At 44.8% G+C, this 22,294-nt stretch overlaps 1 protein-coding gene across 3 annotated transcripts in view; it reads left to right on the top strand.

Moving 5' to 3' along the window:
- The window catches only part of roraa (RAR-related orphan receptor A, paralog a), a 592,276-nt gene that overhangs the window by 536,993 nt on the left and 32,989 nt on the right, over positions 1 to 22,294 (top strand). For all 3 annotated transcript variants that reach the window (XM_059640146.1, XM_059640145.1, XM_048520928.2), the window contains one exon: positions 10,002 to 10,143. In XM_059640146.1, the coding sequence (XP_059496129.1) occupies positions 10,002 to 10,143 (142 nt within the window). The remainder of the gene's footprint in view (positions 1 to 10,001; positions 10,144 to 22,294) is intronic.

Below are 22,294 nucleotides of genomic sequence, written 5' to 3'. Positions count from 1 at the left end.
TGACCTGAACCGCTTTCTGTGGCAGAGTATTCCACAGGTTCACCACCGTCTGGGTGAAGACATTCCTCCTCATTCCAGCCTTAAGTGGCTTAACCCTGTGTCCTCAGAGTGTGATCTCTGGACTCCAGGCCATTGGGATTATCCCCCTTCTACACTAATGCAGTGCGAGCTCAGATGCAGTCACCGGACCTATGATTGAGTTACATCAGCTGTTCTCCCGCTCAAGCAGGCCCCCATCGCTGTAGTCCTCACCCAACCCACCCACACAGTGATAGATCACGACAGTTTTTAAACCTTGAGATGGGGACTTAGAGCGAGAAAAGGCTCAGGAGGTGCTGAACTAAAGAAGGAAGCTTTCGCTTTCCAAACACACACAACAACCAATGAAATTGGCTGGCATAGTGGCTCATTGGTTAGCACTGTTTTCTCGCAGCTCCAGGAACCCAGGTTCGATTCCACCCTCAGGCATGCAGGTGAGGTGGATTGGCCATGCTATATTGCCCAGAGTGCCCAGGGATGTGGAGGCTCGGTGGGAAAGGCAGGGTTACAGAGGATAAGGTTAGGAGAGCATGGGTCAGGGTGGGATGCTCTTTAGAGGGTCTGTGCAGTCGTGGGCCGAATGGCCTGCTTCTGCATTGTAGGGATTCTACGAAAACTCCTCTTTAAAATAAAGTGGCCATTGTAACATTGGAAACATGGCACTCAATTCAGCATGGCAAGATCCAACAAATTGCAATGCCGTAGTTAGCAGTATGACTGATTTCAATGATGTTCGTGACGTGGAGGTGCTGATGTTGGACTGGGGTGGACAAGGTCTGAAATCGCACAACGCCAGGTTATAATCTAACAGGTTTGTTTGAAATTACAAGTTTTCTGAATGCTGTTCCTTCATCAGGTAAACACTTCATCATCTAAAAGCTTGTGATTTCAGATAAACCTGTTGGACTATAACCTGGCATCTTGTGACTGCTCACCTTGAATGATGTTGATCGGGAATCAAATTTTGTCTGGGACACCTGGAGAGAACTCCCCTGTTCTTCTTACAACGACAACTTCTTGCTACCTCTAATGGTGTTGCACCCCCTCAGTGCCGCAGTAGAGCATCAGATTGTGTTTGGCTCTGTATAGCATGGAGACCAGATCTGCAGTGTTTTTACTCGAGTACTGCCCAAGGCTGACTAAGTAAAAATAAAACAAATGGAAAAAGCAGATTCAAATCAGGTACGGACAAGAGCTGTTGCACTCGAGGACAGCATACTGATGGGTGAAAGTGTGGAGGGTAAAGTCAATTAGAATTCGAATTGATTTATTATCACATATACCATTTACAAAAGAACAGCAGTCAGTGAAAAGTGTATAATGTCACCAACTCATGGCTCTATCTTAGGTACAAAAAAAACAGAAAATAGAGAAAAATGTTACACTGTGTATCAGATATACATAGTATAAATTAGGAAAATAAGAAATAACACGAAAAGGGTGCGGTGGAGATAACAAGGTATGGAGCTGGAGGAACACAGCAGACCAGGCAGCATCAGGGGAGCAAGATAGTTGACGTTTCAGGTCGGGACCCTTACTCGGAAGACCCTCTTTCTGAAGAAGGGTCCCAACCTGACAAGTCAGCTTTCCTGCTCCGCTGATGCTGCCTGGTCTGCTGTGTTCCTCCAGCTCCACACTGTGTTATCTCTGCCTGTAGCATCAGCAGTTCTTACTATTGGTTAGGTAGGGGTAGAGTTGTCAGGAGTACATCTGCTCGGACACTCCGATCGGCAGGTTACAGAAATTAGCTGTGAGGGAGTGACAACAGCGCCTTCATTCTTCGTCCCATCATTACTTCACTGTTCATTACTGCCTCCAGGAGGAAGGTTGTGCAATGCCCTGATATTGTTGTTACTCTATCAACGCAGGATTTAATACAAACAGAAGGATTTAGTGAGGCATGCCGTTAAACATGATGGATGATAAATCACTCTGCTGTACTAAGAATAAAGCAGCCCCACTTGTCACAAGCTATTCTCCTGCAAATGCACGCGTGCCACGTTGTAAGAAACAGTTTGGCAGCTGCCTTTCTCCTAATTAAACAGCCAGTGACTAACTAATTAAAACATATGGGCCTATTGGGGCAGATCTGTGTGATAATTAGCTGTTAGTGTCAATTCATTTAGCTAATATTATCAGTCATCCAAACAAAGTCAAATTTGAACCCATTGTTTTTATTTGTGACCAGAGCTGTCTGTTTTCACTGCAGTCTGGTGCCAAGTCTGCTGGCCTGTGTTGTGATGTGGAGGTGCCAGCGTTGGACTGGTGAGGGCAACGTTAGAAGCCACACGACGTAGCCCAATAGGTTTATTTAAAATCGCAAGTTTTCGCACAACGTTCTGAAAGCCTGTGGTTTTAAATAAATCTGTTGGATTATAACTTGGTGATTTATGTCTTTGGCCCATTGAGCCTGCACCGACCCTCCAAAGAGCATCCCACGTAGATTCACCCCCCACCCACCCCACCCTTATCCCTGTGACCCTGCATTTTCCACGGCTAACCCACACATCTCCGGTCACTATGGACAATTTAATATGGCTAATTCACCTAACCCTGCACATCTTTGGACTGTAGGAGGAAACCCATGCAGACACAGGGAGAGCGTGCAAACTCCACACAAGCAGTCACCTGAGGGTGGAATTGAACCCGGGTCCCTGGTGCTGTGAGGCTGCAGTGCTAATCACCGAGCCACTGTGCCACAACCGAATGTGATTTTGCTCAGAACTGGGGAGTGACCAGAGCTCACTTACACTTGTCCCATTATTGATTCTTGTCAGGCAGTGCTACTTTTGAATTTGTTGACCGGCCATTGGTTCACAATTTAACTTAGGCCAAGACGGTGGAATGGGGATGAGCACTAGGCTGGCTGTGTAGATACAGACTGTAAATTATTGTGAAAATGCTATTCCTTTCCACATCCTATGCCTGCCTTTATCTAACTCTTACCTGTTTGGTAGCCGTGTAGAATTACTGTTCCGAGTCTGATAGGAGTATTCTTCAGATTCCTCAGAAGACACATACTGGACTTGAAATGTTAACTTGATTTCTGTCTCCGCAGATGCTGCCAAACCTACTGAGTTTCTCCACTCCTTTGTGTTTTATTTTCTGTTCTCCAGCATCCCCTGTACTTTTCTTTTCTGTGTTTGGTGTTTCTGGCTATAAAAAGGCACAATATGGTACAAACATCCCCTTTTGATATTTTGGGGATTGAATTATTGGGTTTTATTACCCTTAATTGGGGAAAACAAAACTGCCTCCAGTCCTCACCTTGAAATGACTTACCTCTCATTTTAAGGATAGTCCGTCCTGTTCTGGACTCCGCCCCTACCAGAGAAAATAGTTTCCCTCTTGATTTTGATCCAACCATAGCGAAGGAACGGCGATACAGCGCCAATCAGGATGAGGCGGGATGGAGAATTTGCTGGTGGCGGGGGTGTTCCAGTATATCTGCTGCCTTTGTTCTTCTAGATGGTAGAGCTTGTAGGTTTGGAGGATCCTGTTGAAAGATGGTTGGTTGGTGAGATCCTGCAGTGTATCTTGTACATAGTACACATCTCAGTCATTTCTGGTCAGTGGTGGAAGGAGCGAATGTCCAAGTTGGTCAGTAGGATGCTGGTGATGCAGACTGCTTTTTCTAAAGTAACGTTGAGCCTCTTGAGTGTTGGAAGAGCGACACTGATCCAGATGAGTGGAGAGTATTCCATCGTAGCCTTGTACCTTATTAAATAGTGAATAGGCTTTCATGAGCCAGAAGATGAGGCACTCTCCTCAGAATTCTCTTCATCTGATGAAGCAAGGCTGGTGATTTTAAAAAGGCGTGTTGGACTATAACCTGGTGTCGTGTGACTTTTGACTTTGTCCATCCCAGTCCAACACTGAAGTCTGAATTCCCAGGTTCGAATCTGCTAGTTTATGGGCAATGCTGGTGAGACTAGTATTTATTGTTTAACTTAGTTGCCCTTGAGAACATGGTGATCTTGAACTGCTGCAGTCCATATAGTGTACCTACACCCCCGACGCTATGAGGGATTTAGACCCAATGACACCGAAAGAACGTTGATGCAGCGCCTCGTCAGGACGGTGTGTAGCTGGGGGGGAGAAATTGCAACTGGTGATTTTCCAACACACCCACAAACGTGTGGGTGGTAGAATTTGCAGGATTGGAAGGTATTGTTGGAGGAGCCTTGGTGAGCTGTTGTAGTGCATTCTGTAGGCAATACACGCTGTTGGTGTGGTGCCAATAAATTGGGCTTGTTTACCCTGGATGGTATTGAACTTCTTCAGCGATGAAGTTACACCCATCTGGGAGTATTCCTTTGCACTCCCAGAGTGTGCCTTGTGGATGATGGACAGGAATTGAGTTAATTGCTGCAGGATTCCTACCCTCTGAATTGCACTTGTAGCCACGGTTTTTTTAATCATGTCGGGCTCATCGTTTGGGACGGCACAGTGGCTCAGTGGGTAGCACTGCTCCCTCACAGCACCAGGGACCCAGGTTCAATTCCACCCTCGGGTGACTGTCTGTGTGGAGTTTTCACATTCTCCCCGTGTCTGCCTGGGTTTCCTCTGGGTGCTCCAGTTTCCTCCCACAGCCCAAAGATGTGCAGGCTGGGTGGATTGGCCATGCTAAATTGCCCGTAGTGTTCAGGGATGTGTAGGTTAGGTGAGTTGTAGGGGAATGGGTCGGGGTGGGGTGCTGTGGGGGTCAGTTGGGCCGACGGGCCCATTTCCACACTGTACGGATTCCATGATAAACAGTTCAGTTCAGATTCCAGTCAATGGTAACCCCTAGGATGTTGATAGTGTGGGACGCAGCAATAATAGTGACAATGAATGTTAAGGGGTTGGTTATGATGCTGAAGATTTGTGCAATCAATCCCTTCTGACCTTATAATGGACGGAAGGTCATTGATGAAGCAACTGAAGATGGTTGAGCCTAGGACACAGCAATATTCCATTTATTTCAGTTTTGCCAGGATTCTTTGATGCTACTCTCAGTGATGGGTAGTCACTCTCGCCTCTCCTCTGGAGTTCAGCACTTTTGAACACATTTAAACTTAAATTGTAATGAGGTCAGGAATGAAGCAGCCCTGACAGAATGCAGTTTGAGTTATTGGTATACAAGTACTATCTTCTATCACTTCACTGGTGGTCGAGGAAAGGCTGATGGGATGTTAATTGCAGGATTCGATTTGTCCTATTTATTGTGTACAGGACTGAGCAGGGTATTTTTCCACGTCGTTGTTGTTCAGGAATGTTTCTGTTCGATGTGCCGTCAGTTCCAGAGCACAAGTTTTCTTTTGTGTGATCCAGGATGTTGTCTGTGCCTGTCGCTTTTGCACCAGCCCGGTGTCTTCAGTTGGTCCTTCATCTCATGTGGAATGAATGAAATCGGCCAAAGACTGGCATCTGTGATGTTAGAGATGTCAAGAGGCGGGCAAAATACATCTGCACTCTTGGCTGCAGATCATTGCAAATTGTGCAACCTTGTGTCTTACGAACCGGTGGTTGGGTGACACCCTTAAGTGGGCGCTAATTGCCGCTTTGGGGCTTTAACTTGCAGCAGGCTTTCCATGAGCCTTTCCTGTCAGATCGTAAACAAAGCAGAGGGCAGTAGGTGGCAAGGTCTCCACCTGGCATGTCCTGCTTGATTAACCTTCACCCTGACCCTGACCCTTATCCTGACTCTAATCCTAAAACAAACTTTAACCCTAACCCTAACCATAACCCTAACCCTAACCATCTTGCTATCAGAGAGGACATTAAATTCTCCAACTTTGTATGTGGTTCTTTGTAACATCCTACTCTCATTCACGTAAGGTGTTGTAGACCATCAGTGTCATCCTCATAGTTGGAGGCACTGCTCTCTATGCTTTGGCCATATCAGTGATAAAGAGGTGCAAGGTTTTGGTCCCTGTACAGAACCCGAGGGAATGCAACTTGCTGGACCCCATCCACCAGAGCCTAGTCCATTTATCATCTCTGTCTCTCTTCCTGCCTCTCTCAGCTCTTAGGCTGTGTCGCAAGAACTTGCATCTTTACTTTTGACAATTTTTGTGTGCTTTCTTGAGGATGGATATAATTACATTGGATACAGTCTAGGGGAGGTTCACTAGATTAATTCCTGAAATGAAAGGCTTGGGTCATGAGGAGAAATAGAACAGTTTAGGCCTATATTCTTTGGAGTTTTGAAGAATGAGAGGAGATCTAATTGAGTACATAAAAATACTAAAGGGGATTGACAAAGTAGATGTAAAGAGGATGTTTCCCCTGGTGGGGTAATCTAGAACAATGGGGTCATAGTTTTAGGATAGGGGGCTGACAGAATTAAACAGAGATCAGGAGGAATTACTTCTATCAGAGGGTCATGAATCTGTGGAATTCGGAGTGTAGCAGATGCTGATGCACTGGATGAATTTAAGAAGGAACGAGACAGATTTTTGATTAGTAATGGGTTAAAGAGTTAAGGAGAGTGAATAGGAAAGTGGAGCTGAGGCTGTTGTGAGATCAACCATGCTTGTATTAAATGGCAGTGGGGCTGAAAGGCCCACTCCTGCTCCTCATTCTTATGTTCTAATTTGATCAAGTTGCCTGTGGTAGACCAAGTATCAAACGTTCAGATTCTCTGTCCTGTCACCATGTTAGCAACCTCCTCAAAACATGAAACTAATTTTGTCAAAACACGAGTGCGGCCTCATATGGAATATTGCATGCAGTTCTGGTCGCCCCATTCCAGGAAGGATGTGGAAGCATTGGAAAAGGTGCAGAGGAGACTTACCAGGATGTTACCTGGTCTGGAGCGAAGGCCTTATGAAGAAAGGCTGAGGGACTTGGGACTGTTCTCATTGGAGAGAAGGAGGCTAAGAGGGGATTTAATAGAGACGTTCGAGATGATCAGAGGATTAGATAGGGTGGACAGTGAGAGTCTTTTTCCAAGGATGATGACGTCAGTTTGTACGAGGGGGCATAGCTACAAAGTGAGGGGTGATAGATTTTAAGACAGATGTCAGAGGCAGGTTCTTTACTCAGAGAGTGGTAAGGGCGTGGAACGCCCTGCCTGCCAATGTAGTTCACTCAGCCACATTAGGGGCATTTAAACAGTCCTTGGATAAGCAGATGGATGATGATGGGATAGCGTAGGGGCAGGGGCTTACATTAGTTCACAGGTCGGTGCAACATCGAGGGCCGAAGGGCCTGTTCTGCACTGTTTTGTTTTATGTTTTATGTTTTATGTTCTATGTTCTATGTCAGACGTGACCTGGTGCTTCAGATACCCATGCTGCATCTTTCATATCACTTGTTAGTGATCAGGCAAGCAAGAAACCAAGTTAACATTACAGGTTGATTAATTTCATGCAGAACTCCACAGCAAATTGTTAACTGCTCAGGCTTTCCAATAGAGAGAGTGGATTCAGCAGGAGATTATATTAGTTTAAAGTTAGGCTAAATTCAGTTAGATTAACTGATGTTGTTAACTGCACACAGAAATAAAAGAATGATGATTGAAATAGCTACACCATTAAGTGGTGACAATAGGATGAACACTGCATATTATTTCAAACGACTTCAGACAAGTCTTTACAAAGATGTTGTCAGAGCTGGAGGGTTTGAACTATAGGGAGAGGCTGAAGAGGCTGGTGTTACTTTCTATGGAGTGTCGGAGGCTGAGGGGTGACCTTAAAGAGGTTTATAAAATCATGAGGGGCATGGATAGGGTGAATAGCCAAGGTCTTTTCCCCAGGGTAGGGGAGTCCAAAACTAGAGGGCATAGGTTTAAGGTGAGAGGGGAAAGATTTACAAGGGACCTGAGGGGTAGTTTTTTTTCACACAGAGGGTGGTGCGTGCATGGAATGAGCTGCCAGAGGAAGTGGTGGAGGCTGGTACAATTACAACATTTAAAAGGCATCTGGATGGGTAAATGAATAGGAAGGGTTTAGAGGGATATGGGCCAAATGCTGGCAAATGTGACTAGATTAATTTAGGAATCTGGTCGGCATGGACGAGATGGACCAAAGGATCGGCTTCTGTGCTGTACGACTCTATGACTCTAAGTTGGACCACGTTGAAATTGAGTGAAAATAAATTTAAACTAAGTGGGAAATATTTTGTCTGAAAACAACAAATGCTGCAGATCACAGCGGGTCAGGCAGCATCCATAGAGAGAGAGATCAAGCTAATGTTTTGAGTCGAGATGACTCTTCCTGAGAACTGTTGTGAAGCGTGGAGGGGATAGCAGTTGGGGATGGGTGGTGCTGGGTGTAGAGTGCTGGTGGAGAAAAGATGGTGAAAGTTCAGATTAAGTGATCACAGCGTGAGAACACCAGAACAATGGCGTGCCTACCTGCCAAACTTGAAAGGACAGTAGCTGGGGTGGTGTTGTGGAGGACATGATAACAAGCTAAGAGAAAGGAATGAATCACAATTTGAAGATATTGAACGCAGTATTAAGTACAGAAAGCTGTAAAGTGCTCAGCCTGAAAATGAGGTGTCGTCCCTCCAGTTTGCACAGTGATTCTCTGGAACACTGCAACATACTGACGACAGATGAATGGGCACGTGAGCAGGGCACTCTGTTAAAATGACCAGCAATGGGAAAGTCAGGGTCATGCTTTTGCATGGACCGGAGGTATTCCGCAAAGTGGTAACCTAGCCTGCGTTTTGTTTCTCCAATGTAGAGTAGGCCACATAAGGTGCAGCAAATACAATCCGCAAGACTGGAGCATGTACAGGTGAAATATTGCTTCCCCTGGAAAGGCCCTTGGATGATGTGCAGGGAGGAGGTGAAGGGGCAGATGTTACACCTTCTGCGGTTACGTGGGAACGTGCTGTGGAGAAGGGGATCGTGTTGCGATTGGGGGGTGGGGGGGAGGGGGGTGGTGTGGGCCTGGTATCAGTGGTTGTGGAATAGACTAGGGTGTCCCGGAGTGAATGATCCCTGCAAAAGGCAAACGGGGGGAGTGGGGGCAGATGTGTTTGTTAGTGGTGTTCTTTGTTTAATGAGCAAAAAAAAACATTATGGGATAAGTTACCAAGAAAAGGTGATGCACTTATCTGAAATAAGACTGTAAGACAGAGGGGCAGCAGTAGGCCATTCAGCCCATCACATCTGCTCGACATTCAATTAGATCATGGTTGATCTGATAGCCCTCCACTCCGCTTCCTTGTGTTTACCTCATGACCCTTGATTCCCTTCCTAATTTAAAAAATGTCTTTCTCAGCCTTGAATATACTTAATGACCCAACCTCGATACCCCTCTCAGGTAAAGAATTCCACAGATTCACTCCCTCTGAAAAAAGAAATTCAGCCTCATGTGCTCTGTCTTCAATGTGCAACCTATTGTTCTCGTCCGAGAGGGAAAACAGCTTCTCAAATAGATATTATGATTGGAGAGTTGCCAATAGGATCAGTTCTGCTTTGTAGGGTTGAATTGCCTTTTCTCTGAATGACTGTTCTCATAAATTCCCTTCTCTAAATGACTGTTCTCATAAAGTCCCTACTCTGTGGAAGCAGGCCATTCAGCCCATCGAGTCTACGCAAACCCTCCAAACAGCATCCTACCCAGACCCACACCCTGACCCTATCCCTGTAACCCTGCAGTTCCCATGGCTAACCTTACTAGCCTGCACATCCCTGCACACTATGGGCAATTTAGCATGGCTAATCCACACAACGTGCACGTCCTTGCACTGTGGGAGGAAACCGGAGCACCCGGAGGAAACCCACACAGGCACGGGGAGAATGTGCAAACTCCACACGGACAGTCACCCGAGGGTGGAATTGAACCCAGATCCCTGGTGCTATGAGGCAGCAGTGCTAACCACTGAGCCACCCTAGTCTCATAGTCTCAGCAAAATGATTATACCGAACAAAGTGTAGAAACTGGGCATGGTTTATCAAGAAGGGTGAAGCTGAATTTTAGTCTGAGACCGTGTCTGATGTGAATATTTTATTTGTACTGAAGGGGTTCTTTAGGAGAAGCCAACAGAGCAATGCGACGTACTCTTGCCCTCGGCAAAAGAACTGCCTCATCGACCGAACAAGCAGGAATCGATGTCAGCACTGCCGGCTACAGAAGTGTTTGACAGTGGGAATGTCTCGAGATGGTAAGCTGTCTACAGTCACCCTGCTTTATCCAGCCTGTGCCTCTCCTGTACTGACAGTGTCTCATTGTACGTGAACGAAAACGGTCGCTTTAACACATGAGCCACATTTTCCACTGAGTGTTAAATGTCACAGTAACAAAACACTGATAAGCCAGGCCAAAGTGAACACTGTAAAATCCTGTGGACTCTGGGAATCTGAAACAAATACAGAGAACGCTGGAGAAACTCAGCAGGTCTGTCAGCATCTGTGGAAAGAGAAACAGAGCTAGCATTTTGAGTCATCTTCAGAGCTGAAAGTGGCAGACAGGGCGAGTGCATAAGACCACAGAATCGACAATTATGACACATTTTGTCCATAATTATTCTGCTTGTTTTAATTCTGAAATGGACTATGCAACTGAAAAGCATGCTTCTTGATACCTCTTGAAAGATCAATACTAAGAGCTACTTAAATTTGGAGCAAAGGAGCAGAGAAGGCAATATTAGTACTGAACACACACATTTTAATATGCCTGAGTTATTTAAAAGGATAATGAGAGCCCTTGAAGCACGGTAGTATCCTTGCCTCTGGACCAGGAGATTTGAGATCAATCCAACCTATTTGGAAGTGTGTAATAATATCTCTGAACAGGTTGGTTAGGACAATATCTGGAAAAGGATAGTGTAATGGCTAGGATAGCTGTTGAAAATGACACTCGTGCAATGCGAATCCACAGGATAAATCAAAAACGGTTCGCAAAAGCATTAGCGTAATTCTTCAGGTTTTATTTTGTTTCTGAAGAAAATCTTTCAGAGGTAATTTGTTTAAATGTTATATTTAAAATTGCAGACTGTAAGGAGTTATGGTACGTTAGCGTTAGTCCCACAGAACAAGGAGACTATGGAGTCCTTTAATGTAGGAGAGGCTACTGTGATGCAGCTACTCAGTGGCTCTAAGCTGGCCAGGAAACTCGGCCAATCTTACTGCCCGATATAAGCACATTGGAAGGATTTTGGGTTTAATAATCAAACCATGTGGCTACATTGTGACCCAGCTTCGGTGATCATCCAATCCGGCGATAAGACTTGAATCTAGAGCAACTGGGCCAGAAGTAGGGATCCTACCCACAACTTCCTCCAGAATGCAGTGACAGATACAGGGTTTGCGCTGTTTCCCAGTATAGGCACTGATGATGCATATTCAAGCTTTGCCAGGCTGTTTCTAAAAGGTTGTGGTTCATAATCTGCTTCAAAGGAAGCATCGACAATAGTACCAGGCCAAATAAATCCACACAGGCCGGTATTCTGTCACCAGGTTACCCTTTATTTACATGCGCATGGTACAGGGCACTGACCCAGCGAGCTCCGAGCCAACTCCTAGAGTGAGCAGAACCCCTGACGTTCCTGTTTATAGCTGTCAGCCAGGGCTCCCTGATCGGACCAGATTAACCGCCCCAATCAGAGAACTCATATTCTGTCGTGTCCAACTGGCTGACCTCATGACAATCGCGACATGGGAGTAGGCCATTCAGCCCTTCGAGCCTGCTCCACCATTGGCTGATACCCAGAGACAGTAGGAACTGCAGATGCTGGAAAATCTGAGATAACAAGGTGTGGAGCTGGATGAACACAGCAGGCCAAGCAGCATCAGAGGAGCAGGAAAACTGATGTTTCGGGCCTAGAACCTTCTTCAGAAGGGTCATTTCTAAAGCTGCTTGGCCTGCTGTGTTCTTCCAGCTCTACATCTTGTCATGGCTGATATCCAACTCAGTTCCTTGAATCATAGGTGCTGGTAGGTGCAAACTGGTAAGGGTCAAGGGAAAGTGAGACATAATTTAAACTATTTTAGCTCAACACACTCTGAGCGAAACGACTGACTGATCTGCTCCAAAAGGTGGCAGTAATATAAATCTTGCTGCTATTGCGATCCATTAGGAGGCCTGTGTATAACTTCAACAGGACATGGACAAGTGGGCAGATGAAATGCAGTAGAGAGAAATGTGACTGATTCATTTTTGTGGGAGGAATGATGAGACGCAGTATCAGATGAAGGATACAATTTCAAGGGAGTGTATCATTGCACAGTTACTGACTGCAGATTATTAGAGAGGTCCAGTTAATAAAGCATAGGCCTTCCTTTCTTCTAATCAATCATGGCAAGTGAGAAGTGGCTAGGCCAACATTTGTTACCCATAACTAATTTTCCAGAGGGCAGTTAAGGGTTAACCACATTGCTGTGTCACATGTAGGCCACACCAGGTAAGGACATTACAGAGCCAACGGGCTTTTTAAAAGCAGTCAATAGTGGTTACATGGTCACTATGAGACTGGCTTTTCATTCCAGATTTTATTGGATTCAGATTTGGATATTGGATTCACTTGGTTGGGAATTGAACCCATATCTGCAGAGGATTAATCTAAGGTTCTATATTACCAGCGTAGTGACATTATCACTGCACTACACCATTCCATTAATATCTTATTGAACGGAGCATAGAGTACGAAAGCAAACCATGTTAAACTCGCATAACGTACTGGATTGCCCTCAGCTGGAGTGTTGCATTACACTTTAGAAAGGATGTTGTGAAAGTGTCAGAGAGAGTGTTGAAAAAATTCACCAAAGTGGTTCCAGGGATGAGGAACTTCAATTGTGTAAGTAGAGTGGAGGAATTGGGACTGTTCTTCTTAGAGAAGAGAAACCGAAGAGCATGAACATGTTCCTATTGGTGGAAGAATCAAAGAATTTGAAGGCACAGGTAAAAGGTAACTGGTCTGGAGCACTGTGTCCAATTCTGGTCACACTCTCTTATACTGAGGAAATGATTAATCTGGAAAGGGTTTAGAAGAGATTTACCAGATTGTTGCTGGGAATGAAGGATTTGAGTTATAAGAAGAGGCTAAATAGGCTGGGACTTTTGTCACTAGATTGTCAGAAGTTGAGGGGTGACCTTTAAAGAGCTTTGTTAAATCATGAGGGATATAAATAAGGTGAATGGCAGGTATTTTGTTCTCCCTAAGGTAGAGGATTTCAAGACTAGGAGCCATATTTTTAAGGTGACAGGAGAAAGATTCAAAAAGGACTTGAGGCGCAAATTTTTTTACACAGAGAGTGATTCATGTGTAGAATGAACTTCCAGGCCGGAGTGGAACTCGTGAATTGTGTTGTCGAAGGGCGGTGCAAAGAGGGTGGATCATATGGCATCCCTTTGTGTTGAAACCAAACAGATGCCTATTGCTGTAACACTTCCAGCTGTTTATGGATAACTTTGTAGTAATGAGACCTGGGAATATCCAGTCCTTGGAAATCTGTTTTTAACTCACCACCCACTCCCGAAAAAAAACAGTGAACTCATTTAATTTAAAGCTTCCTTTAATTTCACATTTTACATTTGAACCATTTTATTCAAATAAAATTAGGCAGCGATGTAATTGGAGGAGACAGGCTGGAATGGTGAGTGGGATCTGGAAAACTCTGACCATCACTCAATACTAAAGCAGCCTCCTCCCACATTTACACGGAGAAACCCCTTTAAACCTGGTATCTGAAGCAGTCATTGTGTATAAACACACCTTGCAACCGCAGTAATATCTCGGGTGGTAATGTTACATCTCATTGTGATTATTTTAATGTTCATTGTACCTTCATAAGTACTTATTTCAGGGTTCTTTTCTTGCGGTTAGTTAAAGAACGCAAGCAGAACAATCAAACCCACTGAGACTTGTTAAAACTAAATCCAGGGAATGCATGAGACTTGAGGAAGGTAGCTCGAATCTGTCTGTACATTTGTGTTGCAACCCTGGACCTATTGAGCACAGAGTTTGTATAACCTGCTAACAGATGTACTCTGCTATAATGGCTTGGATTTTCTGATAGCCAAGCAGCCATTTTTCCAGCTCAGAAGATGGGGATCTTGCTGAATTTCCATCGTAGCACACTCTGGGGGAATTGTCCAGGAAGTTGACTTTTACACTGAGCAATTTCCCTATGCCTGGAGAGCCCTACCCCACCCCTGATTATCTCCACTGAAGTCAGGAAATTTGGAAGTTTCAATGAAATTAATGAAACTATTGTTCAAGCAAAGTTGAAGTATTAAATATGTGGACCAATTCCGGAATAACTATTCAACTGACCCTATACTGATCTCAAGTACAGCTTGCTCAAACCCCTTAAACACCCTCAGACCCTGACTCGACCCTGCACCCTTTCTTATGTAACCGAAAGCATCCAGTAGCCTAGATAATAAAGTGTGGAGCTGGATGAACACAGCAGACCAAGCAGCATCTCAGGAGCACAAAAGCTGATGTTTCAGGCCTAGACCCTTCATCAGAGAGGGGGATGGGGAGAGGGAACTGGAATAAATAGGGAGAGAGGGAGAGGCGGACTGAAGATGGAGAGAAAAGAAGATAGGTAGAGAGGAGAGTATAGGTGGGGAGGTAGGGAGGGAATAGGTCAAACCAGGGAAGACAGACAGGTCAAGGAGGCGGGATGAGATGGTAGGTAGGAAATGGAGGTGCGGCTTGAGGTGGGAGGAAGGGATGGGTGAGAGGAAAAACAGGTTAGGGAAGCAGAGACAGGCTGGGCTGGTTTTGGGATGCGGTGGGGGGAGGGGACGAGCTGGGCTGGTTTTGTGATGCAGTGGGGGAAGGGGAGATTTTGAAGCTGGTGAAGTCCACATTGATACCATTGGGCTGCAGGGTTCCCAAGCGGAATATGAATTGCTGTTCCTGCAACCTTTGGGTGGCATCATTGTGGCACTGCAGGAGGCCCATGATGGACATGTCGTCTGAGGAATGGGAGGGGGAGTTGAAATGGTTCGCGACTGGGAGGTGCAGTTGTTTGTTGCGAACCGAGCGGAAGTGTTCTGCAAAGCGGTCCCCAAGCCTCCGCTTGGTTCCCCCAATGTAGAGGAAGCCACACCGGGTACAGTGGATGCAGTATACCACATTGGCAGATGTGCAGGTGAACCTCTGCTTAATGTGGAAAGTCATCTTGGGGCCTGGGATGGGGGTGAGGGAGGAGGTGTGGGGGCAAGTGTAGCACTTCCTGCGGTTGCAGGGGAAGGTGCCGGGTGTGGTGGGGTTGGAGGGGAGTGTGGAGCGGACAAGGGAGTCGTGGAGAGAGTGGCCTCTCCAGAAGGCAGACACAGGTGGGGAATGAAAAATGTCTTGGGTGGTGGGGTCGGAGTCAATGGCCTGACTGGATATCCACTCCCCTGCCCTCTGCCACTGGACCTGAATCCCTAATCCAAACACAGCCAGACCTAGCTGACTTTCCAATGCCCACTGGAACTGACCTAGTCCTCACCACACTGCTGCACCAAAATGGACCCCTCTGATCTGGCACCCACCCTTAGTCACACACCCACCTCTGCCACTCTGAGGTAGACACATTTGTTTCATACCCATTCCAAACTACACTAAACACTGCACCGTTCACCTTGTCACACTGCAATCCTCCAGCCTGGCACCATACCCACGGGGCACACTTGTTAGCCACCAGGAACCTACCCAGCTGGCACAATACTCACCTGGCTCTCCACACCATCATGATACCTGACCTCCCAGTCCTCGCCTATAAACCTGTCACCATCTGGTACCCAGCTGGAATAATACCCATCTTGCATCCGATTCCCCCGACCCTGTCGTCCTGCCTCCCCACCCCCCTCCTCCCCCCCCCCCACTCCGGACCCTGTCCTTCCAGCGCCATAACATCACACTTACTCAATGGACGTACAGTTTGACAGTAGCCTTTGAAGTGGCTGCCAGTTCCTTTCACTGTCGGGATGTGGAATGCAGTGATGTGTGGCATAGTTTACCTTCCAGGGACAGCAGTGCACTACAACAAAACCATCCAGATCGAAGTATGGACCCCAGTGTTGGAAGGGACCGCTGAGTGTGTCTTCCTGTCAGAAATGCAGAGCTCTATCCTTTCATGAGAAAGAACGGGCAGAGTTTCAATCTGTGTGAGATCACTACTCTCTGGAATATCTGACCTGTTGATTAACTGAGTGAAACCGTCACAACTCTTATCAGCATGATGCTGTTCATCCAACAGCTTTGCAAGGGTTGGAAATTAAACTTGTCCCAAAGGATTCTTACTGAAACTCTTGGATCTCACTGCAAAGCTGTTACATTTGCAGTTTTCTTACAATGCCTGTGTGTGTGTGCGCGTGTGCGTCTGTGTGTGTGTGCGCATTTTTACTTGCAAGCCAAGTTTAATGCAGCGGGTGTAGTTTACGTTTGCAGAAGTTGACAAAGGTGAAATGTGGAAGCCCTCCTGACATTTTTTTTGCTTAGTGATCTGGTAGAAAGTGGATCAGCTTCTTAGCATGTGCAGGAAGAAAAGAAGGATGTGGAAGATGAGGGTCAGGTAAACAGAATACCTAGAAGATCTGACTCTCCTGGAAGCATTCTTCATCTTATTGTCACAGTGGGAGCCTCGTTGTGGATGCAAGAGCGAGGATTCTGCTACAGAAATAATGGAATGGCTTTTCCTCGCTTCAACAGGTAAATAGCTTAAGCTGATTCTTTTATGTCTGTGGAATAAACCGCAAGTTGCACACCTATTGGCTGCTTTTGTAAAATAAAATGGTTTACACGTGCACAACTTATCGAAACAAGCTGAAGAGACTTGGTGCGTAACCAAGGTTGGCACATTTCGTGGTCCTGAGTGCTTCAAAAATATAGATCAAATCAAAAGAAAAGTGGATTGTTCTAACAATGCTCAGTAGTAGCATGGGAGGAAAGAAAAATGCAAACAGAAATTGCTGGAGAAACGCCACAGGTCTGGCAGCATCTGTAGAGAGAAATTAGGGTCAATGTTTCAGGTCCGGTGACTCTTCTTCAGAATGAGTAGAGTGGGAGGGCTTGGGGTTATAAAAACCCAGAACTGGCTTTAGAAAAGATGAAGATAAGAAATTGTAAAGATTAGACTTGTTGGGTCAAACAGCGACTAACATGATGGACAGAATATTCATCATGAAATGAGAAGATCATAAGGGAAGAAAACACTAATGTGTTCATCATGAAGGACTTTAATCTTCATATAGGCTGCAATAATCATAAATTGGCAAAACTTAGTTTCAGGGTTTAAAAAACACATTTAAAGCAATTCCAGGAAAGATATTTTAAGACCATAAGACATAGGAGTGGAAGTAAGGCCATTTGGCCCATCAAGTCCACTCTGCCATTTAAATCATGGCTGATGGGCATTTCAACTCCACTTCCCTGCACTCTCCCCATTGCCCTTAATTCCTTGTGAGATCAAGAATTTATCAGTGTCTGCCAAATATTTTGTTGAACCAATCACAGGAGAGGATGTTTTAAATCTTAAACAAAAGCAAAACACTGTGAATACTGGAAATATGAAATAAAAACAAAACATGCAGGAGAAACTCAGCAGGTCTGGCAGCTCCTGTAGAGAGAGTTAATGCTTCTCATCCAATATGACTCCTCTTCAGAGCTTCTGAATCAAAGAAGAGTCAAGAACAAACACAGACGTTGCTGGAAAAGCTCAGCAGGTCTGGCAGCATCTGTGAAGAAAAAAGACAGAGTTAACGTTTCGGGTCCAGTGACCCTTCCTCAGAATGTTTTCCTCAGAAAGAAGAGTCGTACTGGACTCGGAACAGCAACTCTGCTTTCTCTCCCCAGATGCTTCCAGACCTGCTGAGTTTCTCCATCACTTTCTGCCTTAAATTTATATTTTAAACGTTGTCCTTTTTTTTAACATTACACACAGTACAGGCCCTTCAGCCCTCGATGCTGTGCCGACCTGTCATACCGATCTCAAGCCCATCTAACCTACACTATTCCATGTACGTCCATATGCTTGTCCAATGACGACTTAAATGTACCTAAAGTTGGCGAATCTACTACCGTTGCAGGCAAAGCGTTCCATTCCCTTATTACTCTCTGAGTAAAGAAACTACCTCTGACATCTGTCCTATGTCTTTCACCCCTCAATTTAAAGCTGTGCCCCCTCGTGCTCGCTGTCACCATCCTAGGAAATGTCCTGTATAATGCTGAATTCCAAATTCCTTGTGCTAAGTAACTTGCTGAGGAAGAGTGATTACAACTGTTAGAATTTTGCAGTCAGTCTGACACAGCTATGTTTAAAGCTACAGCATTAAACGTAAAGTCAACTGCATAAGGAGAAGGGGAAAATTGATTGAGGAATTTTGGAAAATTCAATTCCAATGAGTGAGAGTAGACAATTCAATGGATATTAGCGAGATGTTTCACAATTCTTAACAAATGTGCACTTCATTGGGAAATAAACATTCCACGAGAAAAGTGAAACAACATTAACTAAAGACTTCAAGGACGATATTGGATAAAAAGAGGGGCTTCATGATGCTGTCAAGAAGCATAGTGAGCCCATGAATTTGGAGAGCCTTAGAAATCAGAATAGGATAACCTGCCAGCTATAAAAATATTAGGAAACTAGCGTGAAATATAAAAACTAATCTTCACCCAAGCAAGTTAGAGAAGAGTGGCTAAAATTCGTGTGGACTCTTACAGGAGCAATTATCACCAGGAGAAAGGAAATCATAGAGTTGTTAAGCAAATATTTTATGTCTGAATTCATGATAGAAAGTTAAAAATTCAGAAGAATATATAATTCTACAAGTCAGGAACAGAGATGGGCCATTCAGCCACATGAACCTGCTGTGCTGTTCAATAAGCCTGTGGGACATCTGTTTGTATTTTGAATATCTTTTTTCCCATCTGTTTGCTGCAGTCTAATTTAGATAAATGTGAGGTGTTGCATTTTGGAAACGCAAATCGGGGCAGGACTTAAACACCTAATGATAAGGTCTTGGGGAGTACTGCCTAATAAAGAGACCTTGAGGTACAGGTTCGTAGTTCTTGAAAGGTGGTCTTGCAGGTAGACAGGGCGGTGAAGGTGGTGTTCGATATGCTTACCGTTATTGGTCAGTGCATTGAGTGTAGGGGTTGGGAGGCCATTGTTGCAGCTGTACAGGACATTGGTTCGGCCGCTTTTTGGAATACTGTGTTCAATTCTGGTCCCCCTGCTGTAGCAAATATGTTGTTAAACTTGAAAGCATTCAGAGAAGATTTACAAGATGTTGCCAGAGTTGGAGGGTTTGAGCTACAGGGAGAGGCTGAATAGGCTGGAGCTATTTTCCCTGGAGTGTCAGAGACCGAAGGGTAAACTCATAGAGGTTTATAAAACCATGAGCAGCAAGATAGGTTAAATAGTCAAGGTCTTTCCCCAGGATAGGGGAGTTCAAAACTAGAGGGGCATAGATTTAAGGTGAGAGGGGAAAGATTTAAAAGGGATCCAAGGGGCAACATTTTCACACAGAGGGTGGTGTGTGTATGGAATGAGCTGCCAGAGGAAGTGGTGGAGGCTGGAACAATTACAACATTTACAAGATGGGTACATGAATAGAAAGGGTTTAGAGGGATATGACAGGGAGGAGGAGATTTTGTTTTCTCTGAGACCATTGGGTAATTTTGGAATGCTGTATCTCTGAAGATGTTGAAGTTGAGGTCGTTGACTATTTTTCAGGTGGAGGTGAATTAAGTAGGAGAATCAAGAGTTATTGGGATTAGATAGAGTCATGGACATGTACAGCATGGAAACAGACCCATTGGTCCAACTCATCCATGCTGACCAGATATTCTAAATTGATCTAGTCCTATTTCCCAGCATTGAGCCCATATCCCTCTAAACCCTTCCTATTCATGTGCCCATCCAGATGCCTTTTAAATGCTGTAAGTGTTCCAGCCTTCAACACTTCCTCTGGCAGCTCATTCCATCCATGTACCACCCTCTGTGTGGAAAAAGTTGTTCCTCGGGTTCCCTTTTAAATCTTTCCCCTCTCACCTTAAGCCTGTACCCTCTAGTTTTGGACTTCCCCCTTGTATATTTGCCCTATCCATGCCCCTCATTGATTGGTGAGGTACTTAAAATAATGAGTAAAGGAAAGATATTGGAGAAATTAATGGGCCTCAAAGCTGACAAATTTGCTCGACCTGATAGTTTACATCCTGAGCTTCCAAAGAGGTCAATGCAGAGAGAGTGAATGCTCTGGTTGTAGTTGCCTCAGAATTCCTAGATTCTGGAAAGGTCCCATGTACTGCTATCTCCAAGACAGAGGAGAATTTTAGGGCCCTGCAGGCAGTGAGTACAACGCAATTCATTGGGAAAATGCTACAATTCATGACAGTAATGTATGAATCAGGAACAGGAGCCAATCCTCCCATTATATAGGATGGTGCCTCATCTGTTTGAACTCTTCTTAACACTTGGCTTCCTGGTCGACCAAACATCTGTCCAGTTCAGCCTTGAATATATGTTGGAGTAACCAAGTCTGCGCTGCTCTCTGGGGAAGGAGATGACAAAGATTAGTAACCATTTGAGAGAAGAAATTCTTCATCTTTTCAGTCTTAGACAGGAGACTTACTGTCCTGAAACTCTGATCCCTAGTTCCTTCATGCAAACGATTGCAGAGCACTTCGAAAATCATATAGATTGCGAAGCAGAATTAACGTTTGTTTTTAATGAAAGGAAAACCATGTTTGACAAAAGGTTATTTTTAGGATGCAACTGTAAGGTTGGATAAAGGGCAATGAATTGCGATGAATTTTAATTTTGAAAAGCCATTGAATACGATGTCATGCTAAAGATAAGGACTTGAGTTAACGTAATATATTACATGCAGAGAAGATCAGTTAAAGGACAGAAAACTGAGAGCAGAAATAAATGGGTCAGATTGTCAGGTTATTACTAATGGAATGCCGCAAGGATCAGTGCTAGGGCCTTGGCTATTTGCAATTTTTATTAACGACTTAGATCAAAGGGCACATTGTAATGTAATCAACACTGCTGATGGCACAAAATATTAATATAGTGGGATTTGAATGACCTTTTTTCCAGAAAAACAAAGTACAACAAGCAGTTTGCAAGGCAGATGACTGGCATTTGTCAGAGTGCACTAATGAGGAAGCTTTGGTGTGACTGTCCCTGGAGTTTTATGGACAGGCTTGGGCTCTGTACCAAAGGCAGGATAGACCCTTAGCTTAGAGCAAATGCAGTAATGGATCTCTAAATTGATGCCTGGGATTGTAGAATTTTCCTTTGAGGAGATATTAAATCGCAAAGGCATGGCTGAGGATCTCAGTATCAGGATGAGCTGAGGCAGGGGAATAGACAATTGACCAACCATTCTCCTATGCCAAGAGAGTCTGTAAAACCCGCCTTGTGGAGAAATAACATGTCGACGCACAGCACCCCTCCCCTCCACAAGGCTGGCTTCTCTGGGAGATTGGTGTCATTTGTGAAAATGGTGGGCACTTCAAGCATCTGCTCCCACCCTTGCTACCTGTGGAATCCAAATAATCATGCACAGTCAATGCGTGTAGCTTGACCCCAATTTTTACGCCAATCTATGGAGCTTTAAGTATGTTGTGTGGGCACTCAGATTGCCTGTCTATTAAAAACTGAAAGAACTATGGATGCTGTAATTTGAAAAGATAAACTGAAATTACTGGAAAAGCTCAAAACTGAGGAAGGGTCACTGGATCTGAAATGTCAACTCTGATTTCTCTCTGCAGATGCTGGCTGACAGACCTACTGAGCTTTTCCAGCAATTTCTGTTTTTGCCCTGCCTGTTGATGGCTGCCTCGAAGTATGGGTTTTGGTGATGAAGAAAGTCAGTTCACAGACAGGGATATCTACCATGTCCATTCATGTTCAAAAAGGCATGGAATTTTTCAGAGAAATAAAGGGGTGTCTGGGAGGGAGAAACTGCAGAAGAAATGTGATGCCAGAAAAATAAAAACTTCTCCCCATGACAAGACACCCCAAAGTGCTTTGTTGAAAGACCTCAGTGGTGTAGCCACTGTTGTGATTAGAGAAACTGGGCAACATGGTTTACAAACTCTAACAAACAGCAATGAAACAGTGACTAGGTCATCTGTCCTTATGATGTTGGCCAAGCAATAAGCATTATAATCAGGTGTCCAGAGGAGAAGTCTTCCTTGAATGCCGCTGATGGATCTTTTATGCACACGGATTTTGGGATCAGAAGTAAAATGCTGGCAAAATTATACAAGGAAGAGTGTGGGCACGTGCAGACTGCTTTGTGCATTGCTGGTTATTACAGGTGAGAACTGAAGGCTGGAATGCTGGCCTCTCGCCTCA

Source organism: Stegostoma tigrinum, chromosome 36 (genome assembly GCF_030684315.1).
Source record: "Stegostoma tigrinum isolate sSteTig4 chromosome 36, sSteTig4.hap1, whole genome shotgun sequence".
In the NCBI taxonomy this organism is placed as follows: Eukaryota; Metazoa; Chordata; class Chondrichthyes; order Orectolobiformes; family Stegostomatidae; genus Stegostoma; species Stegostoma tigrinum.
The sequence above is the reverse complement of the archived record's forward strand: the minus strand, read 5'-3'. Positions and strand labels throughout refer to the sequence as shown.